Genomic DNA, 18,912 nt, shown 5'->3' with positions numbered 1-18,912 from the left:
AGCATTTCTTTTCATCTTCTTTGTTACTATAAATGTGTGAATTCTTAAGCAGCTGACAAATCTCTTCCTCCATGGTTTTAAATAGATTGTCCTGAAAGTTAACCCATTCTGGAATTTTATTTTATTTAAATGTTTATTTATTTTGAGAGAGAGAGAGCAAGCAGGGGAGGGGCAGAGAGATGGAGAAAGAGAATCCCAAGTAGGTTCCTCCACACTATCAGTGCTGAGCCCGACTTGGGGCTCCAACTCATGACTGAGATCATGATCTGAACTGAAATCAAGAGTCGGACACCTAACCAACTGAGTCACCCAGGCGCCTCTTGAATACATTTTAATAAAAATTTCTCTATTCTAAATACATTTTAATGAAAACATTCTCTGTTCTTTCTAAAATGTTCTTTCAGTATTATCTAAGTATTGACTATGGATTTTGTAATCAGTAATGGATACAAAATCCTGTGTTTTCATTCTTAGTTCTGAAATGATGGGTAAAGAAATAGAAATAATGTACTATCCTTTGGATTGAGAGTGTCATGAAAGCAGGGACTCAGTTTTTGTTTTTTTTCCAATGTTTATTTTTGAGAGAGACAGAGCATGTGAGCAAGCATGATTGGGGGAGGGGCAGAGAAACAGGGAGACACAGAATCCAAAGCAGGCTCCAGGCTCTGAGCTGTCAGCCCAGAGCCCAACAGGGGGCTTGAACCCACGAACCATGAGATCATGACCTGAGCTGAAGTCGGACACTTAACTGACTGAGCCACTCAGGCACACCAGCGACTCAGTTTTGATCATGTCTGTGCTCTGGCTTCCAGCACAGTGTCTAGTTCTGGGAAGGCATTTAATTTTTAATCAACACAGTGCTGCTGTAAGCCAAGCATGGTTCAAAATGCTTCCCAAAATATTAACTTATTTCACCCTCATGACCCTATGAAGGAGAAACTGCTATCATACTTATGTCACAGATGAGGAAACTGAGTCACTGAGAGGACAAGCAACTTGCCTAAGGTCTTGGAGGGAGTAGCAGAGCTAGGATTCAAACCCAGACAGTCTGGCTCTGGTGTCCCTGTTCTCAGTCACTCTGTTCCGCTGCTTCTCATCAATGTTGGATGAGTGCATGATCATTGGATTAATCCATGAGGAATACTTTTGTTAATTTAGGTAGTTAATTTATTTTATCATACAAATATTTGATAGCCTACAAAATATCCTACAAATATCCTATAAATATTTGCTTCCTATGTGTCTAGTATCCTGAAAGAAATTTTGGAGAAATGCAGAACTAAGAGTTTGTAAGTTTGCTAGAGAGGACACACACAATTAATATTACAGAGAGCATATTAAGTGTCATACCAGTAGCTTCCACATAGATGCTATAGGAATTCAGAAGAAAAAAAAATATATCAGATAAAGGGCCGTGTGGCAGACAGATCCTAGATGGCCCCATGATTCCTGCCCCTGCTGTTTACACCCTGTATAATTTCCTCCCCTTGAATGTGGGTAGCACCTATGACTTGCTTTTAGTTCATGAATATGGAAAAAAATAATAAAATAAAATAAATTAAGGATTTTTCAGATGTAATTAGGCCCTAAATCACTTGATTTTGGGGTCAGGACTTGGGTGGCCCTAAGTCACTAAATTAAATGAAAGCCCTTAGAAGAGGAACTGAGCCCTCCTCCCTGAGCTGAGAGACTGTCTTGGAGGGCTTACGTAGCCAGAGTGAAGAAACACATGACAAGGAACTGTGGGCAACCTCTAAGGCCCGAGTGTGGCCTCAAGCCAACAGCTAGGAAAAAGCTGGGGCCCTCACTCATAAAGTTGCAAGAGAATTAATTCTGCTAACAACACCGATGAGCTTAAAAGTGGAGTTTTCCTCTGGGGCACCTGGGTGGCTCAGTTGGTTAAGTGTCCCACTCTTGGTTTCAGCTCAGGTTGTGATTTCGTGGTTTTGTGGGTTTGAGCCCCACATCGGGCTCTGGGCTGGCAGCACAGAGCTTGCTTGGGATTCTCTCTCTCTCTCTCTCTCTCTCTCTCTCTCTCCCTCTCTCTCTGTCCCTCCCCTACCCGTGCTGCCTCTGTCTCTCTCAGATACATAAAAAAAACTTAGAGAAGTCAAGCCTCCAGATGAGAACACAGCATGACTGACATCTCACCTCCAGCCCTGTGAGAGTCTGACCAGAGGACTCAGTTAAGCTGTGATCAGATTCCTGAATCATGAAAACCATGAGATGATAAATGCATGTATTTTAAGCTGGTCAGTGTGGTCATTTGTTACCCAGCAATGGGTAACTAATAGGGACCACTTCCAGATTTAGTGGATATGGGGGAGAAAGTAGACATCGCTTTGTGCTTACTCTAATTCCAAGATTTTGTGATTACGGACAGGGAGAATGAAGCCGCTATTCATAGAAACTGGGCTGTCAGGAGTAGAAACCAGTCTGAGTGGGGATCAGGAAAAGATAAAGAAGACTTCAGTTTTGATGTTCGTTTTAGGGGAAATACAAATGCCTAAAGCCATCTGGAATTTGGGAGTGGGGTTTAGGGGAGAACTCAGGGCTGACAGAAAAAAACTCTAAGGGGAGGGACTTCAGAAAGGAGCCGAAGAGTGAGGATAGGTCTTGGGGAAGAACCGCTGATGGGCCTGGGAGAAGGAAAGCAGAACCAGACCCGAGAGCCAGTTGTGGTCATTAGAAAGAACTGTGATTGATTGGTTCTGTTGCGGAGGATATTCCTTTGCCTCCAAGTGTAATTATAATGCAACGGCTAGGAGACAGTCTATTTTACAGGTAGGAAAACGAAGGACCCGAAGGTTTAAATTATCTAGACCAATATCACACTAAAGGCAAGTGAAGTCTGGATTCTAACTCAGATATCACTCCAAAACCAGGGATCTTTCTGCTGCGCATTTAATTCATCCTTATTTTCCAAAAGAGGGTAAAATGAGTAAATGGGGGCAAGGAAAAGGAAGAGTTCTCCAGGTGTGGAGAGGGGCGGAGAGAAGCCTAGGGCATCTTCACGCCGCTGCTCAACTTGTCGCCAGCAGAGGTCGCTCGAACACAGACTCCCGGGGCCCACGTGCGCGCAGGCGCAAGCGCAGGCGCGCTCGACTCCGTTCACCCCGGCGCGCCGGGCCGGTGGGGGCGGGTCACGCAGAGCGCGCGGCCGGGAGCGACGCTGGCGGCTGCGGCGGCGGAGCTGCGGGCCGGGAGCCGGCGCGGGTCTCTTGGGTAAGCGAAGAGCCGCGCAGTGCTGAGCCCGCCGCCCGCCGTGGAGTCATGGAGATCGGCACCGAGATTAGCCGCAAGATCCGGGTGAGGCCCGCGTCGAGCGTGGATGGGAACCCGGGCCTCAGCGGGCAGGCGAGCGCGCGGTTGTCAGGAGTAACGGGGACTGTGGGCCCGGCCTGGACGCCGCGGCCTAGTCGCCGCCCGTGGCTCTGGTCGGGCCGTAGGGTCGGCGAACGGCTTCACCTCGGCCTGGGCCGCCTTGGGCCTGGGCGCAGAGGCGGCCCCGGAGAGAGCGGCGGGCGAGCGGGGCCGCGGCAGGAGAAAGCCGCCCGGAGCGGAAGGAGGCGTGTAGGGCCGGGCGGGAGGCCCGGGGACGGGGGAGGGGGAGGGGGGGGGAGGGGAGGAGTCGCGGGGACGGAGGAGGGGTCCCGGGAGCCTCCCCACCCCCACCTGGGCGCGGAGGGGCGGGAGGTGCACGCAGCAGCTGAGTTGCCTCTGCGTTAAGGAGCCCGGTGATTTTCCTCCTTTCTCACACGCACGCTTGTTTTTTTTCCCCCCCCTCAGAGTGCCATTAAGGGGAAATTGCAAGAATTAGGAGCTTATGTTGGTAAGTTTTTTGTTGCTAGCCTAGTAGAATTTAGAGTTTGCTGCTAATTGAATTTTAGTGAATGCATTTTTTTCCCCCCACCGTACTTTTGACTTTGGAGAGATCCCGTTTTACTTCCAAATCCGGTACTCCCTGGTCACTTCTTTTACTTACGGTCTTTTCTTGAAGGCTCTGTATGCAACCTTGGTTTTTGTTTTTGTCCCACCCCCCCCAAAAAAAAGTCCCATGGTGTTTTTAAAATTGTTTAGCTTCCTCTCTCTTGAGGCCCTGTCGTATTCTCCATAATGTTTATCTGATTCTTACTTTGTTTTTCCTATTTCCCTTACTTTCTTTTTGACCTTCTGGTTTCAGAACCATTATTTTGCATATGAATGTTTTCTCACCTTTGCCTCTGTCATGGTTCAGTGAGTTTTATTTTCAGATGTTTCTTTTTTCCTGTCCCGTTTTGTCTTACCGCATACAGTAATGCGTTTTCTTTATTCGTTTATGATTTATAATTTGAGTGTTTGCTTTGGGTCAGGCAGTGTGTTTAACCGTTGTCTATGCATTAGGTCACGGTAATACCCAAGAGAACACTGAGAGGTAAGTGGTAATAACCCTCCCTGTACAAGCAAGGAAACTGAGGTTTTGAGTGCTTACTTGAGCAGTGCTTTATGGATTGAGACCTAGATCTCTTTGGCTCTAACGCTGGTGCCTCCTGTAAAAGTAACAGCTACCATTTACAACAGTGGTTCTTACGGTGTGAGAGATGGCAAGGGTTTTTGTGAAGTCAAAACTGTTTTCATAGTAATACTGACAGGGTACTCGCTCTTTTCACTGTGCTGACATTTGGATTGGGCAAATGCAGTGGTCAGTTAAAGTGCTGGTAGCTTACCCTAAATTGAGATCTCATACCGAACTCTTATGACCAATCATATTCACACCCTTCCGCTTGGAATTTTTTTTTTTTTTTTAAAGCCAGTTTCATTTAAGGATATAATTAAGGGGGGGGGGGCAGTTCCTGGATTGCTCAGTCGTTTTAAGTGTGGTACTCTTGATCTCGGCTCAGAGTCGTGAGTTTGAGTCCCGCATTGGGCTCTGTGCTGGGTGTGAAGCCTGCTTAAAATATGTATGTATACATATGTAATTAGTGAAGCAGTAAAAATCGTTTATAAACCCTGGCCCTTGACTACATCTTTTTAATGTGTGGTCTGAGAAAGTAGGAATTACTCATAAAATACTTGTGCTGTGTATTAAAGCAGGATGGATTGTCTAAATGGAAAGGATTTGTGTGATTGAGTTGAGAACTAAACCCAGCCACCTTTTTTATGGAACATCTTTTTTTTTTTTTTTTTTTTTAAATGTTTGTTTATTTTTGAGAGAGAGTGCATTGCATACATGAGTCGGGGAAAAGCAGAGAGAGAGAGAGAATCCTAATAAGCAGGGGCTCTGAATGGTGAGATGATGATCTGAGCCAAAATGGAACCAGACACTTAACCTAGCCACCCAGGCACCCCTGGGAACATCATTTTTATATTCTGACAAGCTAGATATATACACTTGGGTATTTGGCAGACATTTTCTTGAAAGTGAGCAAAGGAAAAAACTGATACACTTTGTTGCCAGTGACAAAAGTTGAGCTTTCAAATGAAAATTAGAATTCTGAAAAATTTGTGTTTGCCTTCATGAACTTGAAAGCTTCCCATTACGTAAAAGAATTTCTGGAGCACCTGGGTGGCTCTCTTCCTGCTTGGGATTCTCTCTCTCTTCCTGCCTCCCTGCGTCTTCCCCGCTCGTCTGTGCACTCACTTTCTCTCAAACATTTAAGACAAAAGATTTTTAATGATATTAACAAATGATTCTTTTCTGTCTCGTAATGAAATGTATCAGCATGTCAAGTGATTTGTGTAGCTCAGTGAGCCAGTATTTTTTTTCTTTTTTTAATGTGTAATTTTTTTAAATGTGTATTTATTTTTGAGAGAGAGAGAGAGTGCGAGCAGGGTAGGGTCAGAGAAAAGGAGACACAGATTCCCAAGCAGCCTCCAGGCTCTGAGCTGTCAGCACAGAGCCCTATGAAGGGCTTGAACTCGCAGACTGGTAGATCAAGACCTGAACGAAATCAAACGTTTAACCAACTGAGCCACCCAGGCGCCCTTAGCCACTATTCTTTCACATGACCAATGCATGATGATACAGAATTACACAGGGGAAAAAAGATGCATTAAATATGGAGGATGGGGGCACCTGGGTGGCTCAGTCAGTGGGCATCTGACTTTAACTCAGGTCATGATCTCACAGTTAATGAGTTTGAACCCTGTGTTGGGGGCTCTGTACTGACAGCTGGCAGGTTGCTTCAGATTTTCTGTCTCTGCCCCTTCCCCACTGTCTCTCAAAAATAAACATTAAAAAAAAAAGTGGAAGATGGATCAAGGGATTTTCATGTAATAAGTGTAAAAAGGTCGTTGATAGAGTTTTAGTTTCCATATTGCTGCTAACCTTTAAGAAAGTACCACTTGTTGAGTTTTGGTATAGTATCACAAAAGAATATCCACATTATGTGAAAAGGCTGTTAAAATACAGTTGAGCCTTGAACAATTGGGGGGTTAGTGTTGCTGGATACTCCTTCTCCCCCTCCCTACACACAGTCGAAAATACAACTTTTGACTCTCCGCAAATATAACTACTAGCCTACTGTTGATCAGAAGCCTTACTGGTAACATAAACAGTCCATTAACACATATTTTGTATGTTATATATATTGCTGTATTTTTACAACGAACTATAGGAAAAAAACATTACGAAAGTCATAAAGAGGAGAAAATACATTTTTGATGACTGTAGCAGAAACAATCCAGGTATAGTTGGACCCAGGCAGTTCAAACTCATGTTGTTCAAGGGTCATCTATACTTTATTTTCGCACTATGTATTTGTGAGGCCAGATTTTCTTCATGTTTTTCAATTAGAACAGCATAACATTTAAATGCAGAAGGAGAAACTAGGATCCAGCTGTCTTCTTAAAATCCATGTATTAAGGAGATTTATAAAAATACAACTTTTTGCATTTTTGTTTTGGAAAATGTAGGTTTTTAATAAAAATGTTGATTTACGTCAGTCATATAAATGGGTTTATTGACACGTGGTATGTTATTTTAAATGAATTAATACTTTTTTAAATTCTTAGTTTTTCTAGTCTGGTAATTACCAATAGATAACCCACATAAATAAAAGTTCTTTGGGGTCATCAATAATTTTAGGGGGCTTCTGTGTGGCTCAGTTGGTTGAGCATTCAACCGGCTCAGGTCACGATTTCACAGTTCATGAGTTCAAGCCCTGTGTCAGGCTCTGTGCTGACAGCCTGGAGCCTGCTTCATATTCTCTGTCTCTTTCTTGGTCTTTCCCCCTCCCCCACTTGTGCCCGTGCTCGCTCGCTCGCTCACTCTCTCTCTCAAAAATAAATAAACATTAAATTTTAAGGGGCACCTGAGTGGCTCAATCGGTTAAGTGTCTGACTTCAGCTCAGGTCAAGATCTCCCAGTCTCTGAGTTCGAGCCCCACATCAGGTTCTGTGCTGACAGCTCAGAGCCTGGATTCTCCTTTGGATTCTGTGTCTCCCTCTCTCTCTACCCCTTCCCTGCTTGCTCTCTCTCAAAAATAGAGATTAAAAAAAAATTTTTTTTAAGAACGTAAAAGGGACCTGAGATCCAACAGTTTGAGAATTGCTAATTTAACACATGCTGGACACATTTTGTAAATTGTTGTCAAGGTTGTTAGAAGTCATTAACAGATAAGAGGAATTGAGGCTCAGAAGTGAAGATGAAGCTGAACCAGGATTCATTTTTTCTTTTATTTGCTCAGCACTTAATAGATACACCAGCTATGTGTCAGGAACTTGTTTTGGTTCAAAAAGAAATCTACAGAAAACCTATGATGTGAACTTTATTAATTCTAGCACATGAGAGCACAAACGTGTTCATTGAGTCTGAATTCAATCTTATTGATGATTCCTATCACTTAGCAAAAATCTCAAACCAAGGATTTTGAGCCTATTAAAACCTGGTTTATAAGCCTCATGTTGTCCAATATAAAATGTAATTGTAGTAAAAGTATATGTTTTATGATTTTCAGAATATTTTCATATAGTTCCATTTGTTCCTGAAAATAGCGGGAATGGCAGATAGTATTACTCCTTTTACAAATCAAGAAATGGAGTCTTGGGCTAAATAGAGCTAGCTGGTCAGTATCAGATTTAAGACCAAAGAACTCAGGTCTTCTGTGTCCTTAATGCTAAAAACAGGAGTCAGTCACTCCTGTATGGTCCTCTGGAACTCCACTGAAATTGCGGGGGGAGCTGGGAGGGGGGGGCTGGGTGGCTCAGTTGGTTAAGCGTAGGACTCAGCTCAGGTCATGATCTCATGGTTCATGAGTTTGAGCCCTGTGTGGCGCTCCGAGCTGACAGTTCAGAGCCTGGAGCCTGCCATTATTAATTTAGATTTACAGTTAACTACCTAATTGTATGTTTATATGTCGTCCTTCTGGAAAGGGTGACTTTCTAATCTCTTTTTTTGGTATTAGAAAGAGTCCTGGAAACTTCTAAGGTTATAGAAACAGTCCTTTAATAAATATTGAGTATCCTTTTTTGACGTATTGGGTGGGATACAAAGGAGAACAAGTCTTTGTTAAGAATGATAACTGTTCATTTGTGTTTGTTTAAAATGGAGCATGTTAGTGGGATGGCAACTACAATTTGTAAGTCATTCATGTGTTATTTATTTTTTACTTAAAAAAATGTAAGTATAGTTGACGATTTTACTCACATTGTAGAAGCCTGAGCTTAAACCTTCAAAACTCACTTTTCCCCCTATTGTATAGACTTCAAATAAATTTGAGAAATCAGAATTCTGTAAAAATATATCATGAACACATTAATTTTTCATTAGATTCTTCCTGTTTTGTAAACTGAGAAAACAGTGTATGAATTCTAGTGACTCTGTTGACATGTAATTGGTGTACGTTAAACTGTGCATAGTTTAAGTGTACACCTTGGTATGTTTTGACAAATATACACGATAATCAGACTAATGAACGTATTCATCACTCCCAAAAGTTGCCTTGGGCTTCTTTGTATCTCTCCTTCCCACCTTTCTCTGCTTGGACCTGTACTGAAGCAACAACTGATCTCACATAGAATTTTATTTTATTTTATTTAAAATTTTTTTAAGTTTATCTTTATTTTTGAGACAGAGCATGAGCGGGGGAGGGGCAGAAAGAGAGGGAGACACAGAATCCAAGCAGGCTCCAGGCTCTGAGCTGTCAGCACAGAGCCTGACATGAGGCTCTAACCCATGAACCATGAGATCATGACCTCAAGCTGGACGCTCAACCAACTGATCCACACAGGTGGATGGCTGGGTTAGAAGATGCAAACTGATAGTGACAGGAAAGCACATCTTCACCATTGACATTATGATGGAGAAGATCTGTGAAGGCTGACAAAGCATTCTAACTTCTTTGTTAACCTTACACTTCACATAAATAAGCTACCAGGCTTATTTATTGCAATTTCCAGAAAACAGTGGGAACTTTTTGATACTCTGCAAAGAAAATAAATGACTGGTTTTTTGTTCTCTCTTGTATCTCCTCACATCATATTGCATAATTTCATTAAATACTCAGATTTCTCCAACAAAACCAAAAGGCAGCCTGTTGAATGGAAGAGGGTATCTGCAAATGATACATCTGATAAGGGATTCATATGCAAAATACGTAAAAAACTTACAATTCAACACCAAAAAAAAAAAAAATCCCTCAAAAACCAAATCCATTTTTAAAATGGACAGAGGGAGGCGCCTGGTTGGCTTAGTTGGTTGAGCATCTGACTCTTGGTTTTGGCTCAGGTCATGATCTCTACGGCTCGTGAGTTCAAGCCTGGCTTCAGGCTCTACCAACAGCGCGGAGCCTGCTTGGGATTCTCGCTCTCTTCCTTTCTGCTCCTTCCCTGTTTGCTCTCTCTTTGTCAGAAGAAATACACTTGGAAAAATAAAAATAGACATTTTTGCAAAGAAGACCTGTAGATGGCCAGCAGACACATGAGAAGATAGTCAACATTACTAATCAGGGAAATGCGAATCAAAACCATAGCTATCACCTTATACCTGTCAAAATGGCTAGAATCAAAGAGACAAGAGCTTGGCAAGGATATAGGGAAAAAGGAACCCTTGTGTACTGTTGGTGGAAATAAAATTTGGTGCAGCTACTGTGGAAAACAGTGTGGCAGTTCCTCAAAAAATTAAAAATAGAAATACCACATCCAGTAATTCTATTGGGTATTTACCCAAAGAATGGTATGAAAAGATACATGCACCTATATGTTATATTGCCGCATTATTTACAATAGCCAAGGTATGGAAGCCGCCTAAGTGCCCATTGATAGATGATGGGTAAAGAAGATGTAATATGTATAAACATATACACGTGTATATATGTTTATAATGGAACATTACTCAGCCATAAAAAAGAATGAGGCCTTGCCATTTACAATGTGGATGAACCCAGAAGGTATTATGCTAAGTGAAATGAAGTCACACAGAGAAAGACAGATACCATATGATTTAGCTTACATGCAGAATCTAAAAAATAAAGCAGGCCGCCTGGCTGGCTCAGTTGGTAGAGCATGCAATTCTTGATCTCAGGTTGTGAATATGATCTCCCATGTTGAGTGTGGAGATTACTTGAAATAAAATCTAGAAAACAAACTAAAAACAGACAACCCAGACTCTTAAATACAGAGAACAAATTGGTGGTTGCCGGAGGGGAGGTAGGTGAGGAATGGGTGAACTAGATTAAGGGGATTAACAGGGACAAATTTCTAGCTCTAAAATAAGTCACATAAACAAAAGGTACAGCATAGGGAGCATAGTATTGTAATAACATTGTATGGTGATGGATGGCGACTACACTTACTGTGGTGAGCATGGAGTAATGTATAGAATTGTCAAATTAGTATGTTGTGCACCTGAAACTGATATAATGTATATTAATTATACTTCAATAAAATACAACGCTGATGTTTTGATCCTCCTGTCCAGTATTGTAATTGAATTGAGAGGGAGCTTGGACATAAGCAGATTTTTTTAAAGCTCCCCAGCAGATTCTAATGTGAAATTAAATTTGAGAATCTCTCCTCTATAGCAGCTGCTTAGCTAGTGTTATCTGCACGTTATTATACTGGAAATTAGGAACAGTTTTCATTCTGTTCAGATTTGATTTTTCATAGCACTTGAGGTAACTGGTAAGGCAGAAGTGGCTAGTTTACTTTGACTATGAATAACTTTTTACCCCAGTGCACCTTATAAATACTACTTCTAGGTCTGTCATGATGTGAAACAGAATAACTTGCATAGCACATAGCCTCTGGATTTTCAGTTAACTCTCCCAATAATCGTAATGTTCAGGCAGGGTTGCCACCTAGTTTCCTAAAATTTCTTGGCAACTTTTTTTTGTTGTTAGTGTAAAATTTCAAGAGATTTAAATGTCCATTAATATAAAGTGAATACATCAATTGTGTCTTCATACTACTAGAGCAGTAAAAAGAAAAAAAAATAATAATTAGATTTCTCTGTTTCCGTTTGTAGATTGGGCTTTCTGACTATGTTTGTGCTTTTCTTGAACTGGATTTTTGGTATTTCTCCTTGAAACAAATGAAAGGTTTTTTGTTTGTTTTGGCCTAAGCGTATTTCTGAAATGAGCCTTTCTACCTACTTAAAAATAGGAATATTTTAGGTATTAAATCTGAAGGTTTTTTTTTTTTTTTTTGGTGGGGATTAGAGTTCTTGATAAATGCCTTTTGCTTCCTTATCTTCTTATTGTGGTGGTTTTGTTTTTCTTTTTGGTCCTAGACCTCACCTTCATAATCATTATGTAGGAGAGTGAGGATAAAACAGTGAAATTGAAATTATTTAAATTTAAGATTAAATTTTTTAAACCATGTAGAGTTTTTGGGTGGTTTTAGTTCATTTGATGTTGAGGTTTATTACCCTGAGATAATAGAAATCTGCCTTTACTGAGGATAAAGATGTTCTCTTGAGAAAGGAGTATAATTTTGAAGCTTAAATAAAACACAAAACATACAAAACTCTATTATTCTTGAGGAATATCCATTTGCTTTTTGGAAGCTTTGCTGAAATTGATGAGCATTAATTAAAAAGATAAAAAGGAAATGAATACACTCAAGTTTGATACTGTAATTCAGGATACCTAGTTTTATAAGGATTTGTTAGTTATTTCTAATTTCCATCCTTACCAATAATTGAAATACCTATGTAATGAAGAGGAAAAAAAGCTATACTTTCTTGTCCAACATAATTCTAGTAGAGCTGAGATGTTAATTCTTAGAGCTATATTTATATTTTCAAGTACGTTAACTTTTTAGAAGTCATTATTGAGGAAAACGTAAAAAAGTTTTTATATACTTTTCCTTTTAACTAGATGAAGAACTTCCTGATTACATTATGGTGATGGTGGCCAACAAGAAAAGTCAGGACCAAATGACAGAGGACCTGTCCCTGTTTCTAGGGAACAACACAATTCGATTCACCGTATGGTATGTTTCTGAATTTTTACCCCTTAGACCAAAGTTTGGCACAAATCAGAGTAGGTATTCTGTCTGAAAAGAGGTTCTTGACAGGAGAGGCAGATTCACTGTGGAGAGGTAGGTAGTGAGCCATGCATGAGAGCACAGCCTCTGGAGCCAGATTGCTGAGGTTGAATCCTGGATCTTCTTCTTACTTTGGTTTTTCCATTTGTAAAATGGGATTAATAAATTCCCTTTATAGGACATTGTAAGGATTAAATGAAATAATATATGTAAGGTACTTATATCTGTGCCTGGCCCATAGCAAGTCCTTAGTCTGTGTTAACTGTAGGTTATTGTGTTTCTTTGTAAACCTTTGGATCTCTTATTCCTTTCCCTGAACCCAAACCAGTTACATATGTTTTGGGGGCCGGGTTGACTTCCTAAATTGCTTTCTCTAGTGCGTTAACCTTTAGGGGGCAAAGGTTTTGGACAAAATTTCAAATGAGTTTTAAAAGTTTGGAACCTTCTGAAGTTTGGGATTGTAAAAAGATAATTTTATGTTTAAATATAAATTCATGTTATTATTTTCAGTGTCCTTTTTCAAACCAACAGAGGCCTTTCAGTTGAGAATATGGAGAAAAAGCATAAGATTCATTTAAGAAGGCAGGCCAGGCTCTGGTACCATGTTTGAGGTAGAGTGAGGGTAGGGGGAGGTAATGATGTGGCTGAGAATAGATCAGGAAGTACTGTGAAAAGGCCCTCACTCTGGGAACCACCAATTACAGAACAAGTTGATAATGGAGCAAAAGTTGAGCTAGTAGAGTGGCCTGCTTACTTTTTATGGCAGGAGACTGGGAGAGGTTAATAGGCACTAAAGAGGGATATGAAACTGGTTAACTTCTACTTCTTGCTTTTAAACTAGAGTTTATCTTGAAGGTATTTTTGCCCCAGTGGGCTACTATATGCTTTATCAGTCTTGTGAAGTTTTCTTGAAATTGCAAATAGAATTCTCTGATTATATTACATAGTTTTGAAGAACATTCAGTACACTGGTTGATCCTCAGATGTTTTGGAACATCCACTACCGTAACGTGGGTGATCTAACCCACTTGTTACACTTAGTCCCTAGAATTTAAAAAAAAAAAAAAAAAAAAAAAAGACCGTGGAACTTTTGACTGGGGAAACTATGATTTTTTTTTTTTTTTAAATCTACGGTCCAGGTATTTGTTTTCTTTCATATACATGTTTTATGACTTGATTTTTTTGGTTCATCCTTGGTATCACTTTGGGTTGGAGTCCCACTAGTATAATATGGGAGATTGACTCAGTAGATCCTTCTTAATTAACTTGATGGAATGCTTGAGACAAATTTCTTACATAAAGGACTACATGAATTTGAATTTAAAATCACATTAATTCACCTTTCTCATCTTGCCATAAATTTAGTTCCTTAACACATACTGATACAAGTTACGATGTCACTGTCTTGGCAGTTTATTTTCTTAAGTTAAATGTTCATTCACCAGCTTGAAACGGACTATTCTGCAATAATTGTGTCCAAGGGGACAGTGGCATGTGACTGGGTTCTGGTTGAAACATTATTAATGAGATATTTCTGGTGTTTTCATGAAGCCTCCTGAAAGGATTGTAAGGCACATTTGCCTTGTACATAACTACTAAAACAGGTTATATTATAAGCAAGGTTGTAGTCTATTCTTGTTCATGTGACTAGTTTTGTAAGTAATAGTTACAATGAAGTGATATATTTTAAGATTATTTTGAAGTTTTTTCAACTCTTGGAATTAAGTTGTCCCAAAAACCATATTAATAGATAAAACAAACTGCTTAAATGATTGTAATAATCTGTATTACATACTTGTGTGTTTTATCTTCTTTTACCCTAAGGTACATTGAGTCTTTAATTTTAGTATTGTTTATCTATTAAATACCATTTAGTACCATTATATCTGAAGGTAAATTCTATAATGTCATCAAATTTCAAGTGACAATTGAGAAAATCTTTCTTGATTAAAGGAAGCTTTAAAATATATTTTTTTTCTTTCAGGCTTCACGGTGTATTAGATAAACTTCGCTCTGTTACAACTGGTAAGATTCATTAAAATTCAGGGTTTTTGGAATTTACTATAGCATTTTCTTTCTAAAGCCATGTATATTGCTTTGGGAAAAATTCCATAAATTTGAAAACAGTGGTTCACTTGAACTTTCTTAGGAAGCCTATGAATTATGAATTCAAGAGCAATAAATTTAACATAATTTAAAGATAATTTAAACGATGGAAGAGAAGGGTGCCTGGATGGCTTAGTCGGTTAAATTCCCCACTCTTGATTTTGGCTTGGGTCATGATCTCATGGTTCATGAGTTTGAGCCCTGTGTCAGGCTCTGTGCTGCCAGCACAGAGCCTATTTGGGAGTTTCTGTCTGTCTCTCAAAAATAAATAAGTAAACTTAAATAAAGGAAGGGAAACTATGCAATTTATGTTAAGGAAGTAATTGTACATGTGTGCAGTGATTTAGCTTCAAGGATATTTTAGTATTTTATAATGGAAAATTCCTTAAAAGTTTAGTAATAGCAAATCAAAATAATTATATTACTATGTATGGAATAACATTCAGCCATTAAAAATGTTGTGGAAGAACACGTATTGCTTTTAAATTGGTGATGAAGACGGGGAAGGTTCAAAGTAATAAATAACAGCTTAAAAGGACCATGTGATTTTCTTTTCAGATCCCTCCAGTCTCAAGTCTTCTGATACCAACATCTTTGATAATAACGTGTCTTCAAACAAGAGCAGTTTCGGTCGGGGAGACGAGAGAAGGCATGAAGCTGCAGTGCCACCCCTCGCAGTTGCTAGCACAAGACCTGAGAAAAGAGATTCCAGGGTTTCTACTAGTTCACAGGAGCAGAAAACCACTAATGTTAGGTGAGAATCCTCTGTAGACCTTCTGTGGGTAGGTAGGTGTGTGTATGTGACATTTACATTGGTTTTTATATCTTTAAATTTCTGTTTTCAGAAAGTTTTGGAACTAAGGAGGTGGTCATGAGCAATTTTTTTGAATAAAATAAAATCCAAAGTATGATTATCTTTTACCTCAAATGTAGTAAGTCAAAGTTTTAAAATAGAATGCAATTTTAGAGTAGTTTTTAATGGAATTTGTAAAGGGAGTGTCTCCCTTGTTTCATTAAAATTTAAATGTTCTTTGAAGATTTAAAGATACTGCTCTAAATTGGATATAATTCTTTGTGTGTTTCTTAAAAAAATAGACAGACTTATGATGATGGAGCTGCAACCCGATTAATGTCAACTGTGAAGCCTCTGAGGGAGCCAGCACCCTCTGAAGATGTGATTGATATTAAGCCAGAACCAGATGATCTCATTGATGAAGACCTCAATTTTGTGCAGGAGAATCCCTTATCTCAGAAAAAACCGACAGTGACACTTACGTATGGTTCTTCTCGCCCTTCTATTGAAATTTATCGACCACCTGCAAGTCGAAATGCAGATAGTGGTGCTCATTTAAACAGGTTGCAATTTCAGCAGCAACAAAACAATATTCATGCTGCCAAGCAACCTGATTTACAGAACAGCCGGGTATATGAAACAGGACGTTTGTGTGAACAGGAAGTGCTTAACAGCTTAGAAGAGACTTATAGTCCCTTCTTCAGAAACAACTCAGAAAAAATGAGTATTGAGGTTTGTATATATTTTATTTTATTTTATTTTATTATTATTATTTTTTTAGTAGGCCACACACCTAACATGTGGCTTGAACTCAGTGACCCTGAGATTGAATCACATGTTCTACCAACTGAGTCAGCCAGGCATCCCTGTATATGCTTCTAAATTCTGGCTTGTTAGGCTGAAAATTAGCAGTTCTTAATACTAAATATGTGTGGAATAGCTACACACGTATTGCAAGTTTACTTTAAACTGATACATCTGCTACTGAACATACTACATCAGATTTTCCTCTTCACAACTGGCTTCTACAGATATTTTACATCTTATTTTTCTGGGATGCCAGCATTTGAGATAACCTTTTTTCCCCCCATTTGAGATACCTTTAACCTTACCTTATAGTTTTGGTAGAATTTTAGGTCAATTTTATTAGATTTTCCACAGCAATTACTAGTAAACAAGTAATTTCATTTTATTAGTTTCTTCAACAGTGTTACATGCTGCTGTTTATAAGTGATTGTAAAGCACTAGTTTTTGTTTTAGCTGAAGATTGGCTACTAGGGATATTTATATTTTTATAAGAAACCAGGAAGTAGCCTGTGAATTCTAAATATGATTGGCTTTTTCTTGAAAAGGAAGAAATACTGTGGTAGATCTTTGTTATTTTCTGAGACTAGGTAAGCGTAAATTTATCTGATTGCAGGAAGAAAACTTTCGGAAGAGAAAGTTGCCTGTGGTAAGTTCAGTTGTTAAAGTAAAAAAATTCAATCATGATGGAGAAGAGGAGGAGGAAGATGATGATTGTGGGTCTCGTACAGGAAGCATCTCCAGCAGTGTGTCAGTGCCAGCAAAGCCTGAAAGGAGGTACCCTGAACATTGTCTGTAAATCTTTAGTTGGCTGATGGAGCTCCTGGGTTTGTTAGAGATCATGAAAATAAAAATTTAATGACGTAAGATTTTTCCATTGGTTTTTGAGAAACATTAATCAGAGAAATTGCTTAAAATTGGAGAAGATTGCAGAGAATACTAAAAACTGTAATATAGTGGGGAGGAGGGGTGATCCAGATTCATTATTTAAAAAGTTAAAACTTTCCCATCTAGTTGGCATTTCCTAAGAACTATTGCTAGTCTGTTTCAAATGTAAGAAAAGGCTATAGTAAAGGCCTAACGGATGGCTAGCATGCGAAGAGCTGAAATCTAAAAATTAATCAAAATACCTTTAACTTTTTTAGACCTTCACTTCCACCTTCTAAACAAGCTAACAAGAATCTAATTTTGAAGGCTATATCTGAAGCTCAAGAATCTGTAACAAAAACAACTAACTATTCTACAGGTAATTTAAGTGTATTACATTTACATTGTTAGTTTTCTGTACCTCTTGAGGAAGCTAGAATTGATTGCTCCCCAAGTTGTGGTATAATAAAGACACTTGCCACATGCCACCCCCATGTTTATAGCAGCATTATCAACAACAGCCAAAGTATGGAAAGAGCCCAAATGCCCATTGATGGATGAATGGTTAAAGAAGATGTGGTGTGTGTGTGTGTATGTGTGTATGTATGTATGTATGTATGTGGCAATCAAAAAGAATGAAATCTTGCCATCTGCAGCTATGTGGATGGAATTGGAAGGTATTATGCTAAGTGAAGTTAGAGAAAGACCAATATATGACTTCACTCATATGAGGACTTTAAGAGACAAAACAGATGAACATAAGGGAAGGGAAACAAAAATAATATCAAAACAGGGAGGGGGACAAAACATAAGAGACTCATAAATATGGAGAACAGGCTGAGGGTTACTGGAAGGATTTTGGGAGGGGGGGATGGGCTAAATGCGTAAGCGGTACTAAGGAATCTACTGAAATCATTGTTGCACTATATGCTAACTAATTTGGATGTAAATTAAAAAAAAAGATACTTGCCAGATGTCAAGACCAAGAGGAGGTTCAGGGAATAATGGTTGTAAAAAGAGATTTGACCAGTCTGAGGAACTTGCAGCTATTGGTGGAATTTAGTTCTTAGGGCCATGTATAATGCCTTTTCCTTCCTCTTTCTAGTGTGTATGAAATACAGAATTTTTAAAGGGAGTTTTGGTAAAGATGGGACTTCAATATTCTTGGCATTGGAGTCAGCATTTGATAGGAATTTATGATGCATAAAAGGGAGCACAATTGGGTAGTAAGAGGCCAGAGTTAGAAAGACATGGTTGGTGTATGAGCATATTGGTCTCTTTCCTTTCAGTAGAACCCATTAATGGAATATAAATCAGAGAATTGATTCATTTGTGATGTTCCTGCCTCAGTCCTAGTAGAAATTCTAAATTATTTTATGAGAGGAGGTAAAGGTTTTGCAGGCTTTTAAAATGAGATGAGTTAGTTCTGTAACCTGACCTTATAGAAAGCGTATTCTGAAATGCAAACCAAGTGATAGGTGCCATATTGCCATTAAATTCTGTACTTTGTCCCATGTGCTATAGCCATTGTGTAAAGTGTTTTCTTTTTTTAATGTTTATTTTTGAGAGAGAGTTGGGAAAGGACAAGGAGAGGGAAAGAGAATCCCAAGCAGGCTCTGCATTGTCTGTGATTACCCACTCTAAAAAAATTTTTTTAAAGATTATTTCTTGAGTGAACGAACACACACAGAGTGAGGTGGGGAGGGAGAGAGAGGGAGAGAATCTCAAGCAAGCTCTGCACTGAAGGCACAGAGCCCCTGACAAAGGACCCCAACTCATGAGCTGTGAGATCATGACCTGACCTGAAATCAAGAGTCAGATGCTTAACCGACTGAGTCACTCAGGTGCCTCTAAAAAATTTTACTTTTGCTATGGAT

The 18,912-nt window shown here is 39.2% G+C and overlaps 1 protein-coding gene across 4 annotated transcripts in view; it reads left to right on the top strand.

The window, feature by feature from the left end:
* Nucleotides 1-3,118: 3,118 nt before the first annotated feature.
* The window catches only part of ZC3H14 (zinc finger CCCH-type containing 14), a 47,301-nt gene continuing 31,507 nt past the window's right edge, over nucleotides 3,119-18,912 (top strand). The window contains exons 1-8 of one of the 4 annotated variants that reach the window (XM_086709067.1): nucleotides 3,119-3,309; nucleotides 3,790-3,832; nucleotides 12,297-12,411; nucleotides 14,450-14,490; nucleotides 15,130-15,325; nucleotides 15,667-16,096; nucleotides 16,785-16,945; nucleotides 17,314-17,414. In XM_086709067.1, the coding sequence (XP_086565193.1) occupies nucleotides 3,274-3,309; nucleotides 3,790-3,832; nucleotides 12,297-12,411; nucleotides 14,450-14,490; nucleotides 15,130-15,325; nucleotides 15,667-16,096; nucleotides 16,785-16,945; nucleotides 17,314-17,414 (1,123 nt within the window). In that variant the 5' untranslated portion in view covers nucleotides 3,119-3,273. The remainder of the gene's footprint in view (nucleotides 3,310-3,789; nucleotides 3,833-12,296; nucleotides 12,412-14,449; nucleotides 14,491-15,129; nucleotides 15,326-15,666; nucleotides 16,097-16,784; nucleotides 16,946-17,313; nucleotides 17,415-18,912) is intronic. The other 3 variants (XM_086709070.1, XM_086709066.1, XM_086709069.1) reach the window with 3 other exon arrangements.

The sequence above is a fragment of the Puma concolor genome, chromosome B3 (assembly GCF_028749965.1).
Source record: "Puma concolor isolate L17-30 chromosome B3, mPumCon1.1.hap2, whole genome shotgun sequence".
NCBI lineage: Eukaryota > Metazoa > Chordata > Mammalia > Carnivora > Felidae > Puma > Puma concolor.
This window is presented reverse-complemented; position numbering and strand designations above follow the sequence as displayed.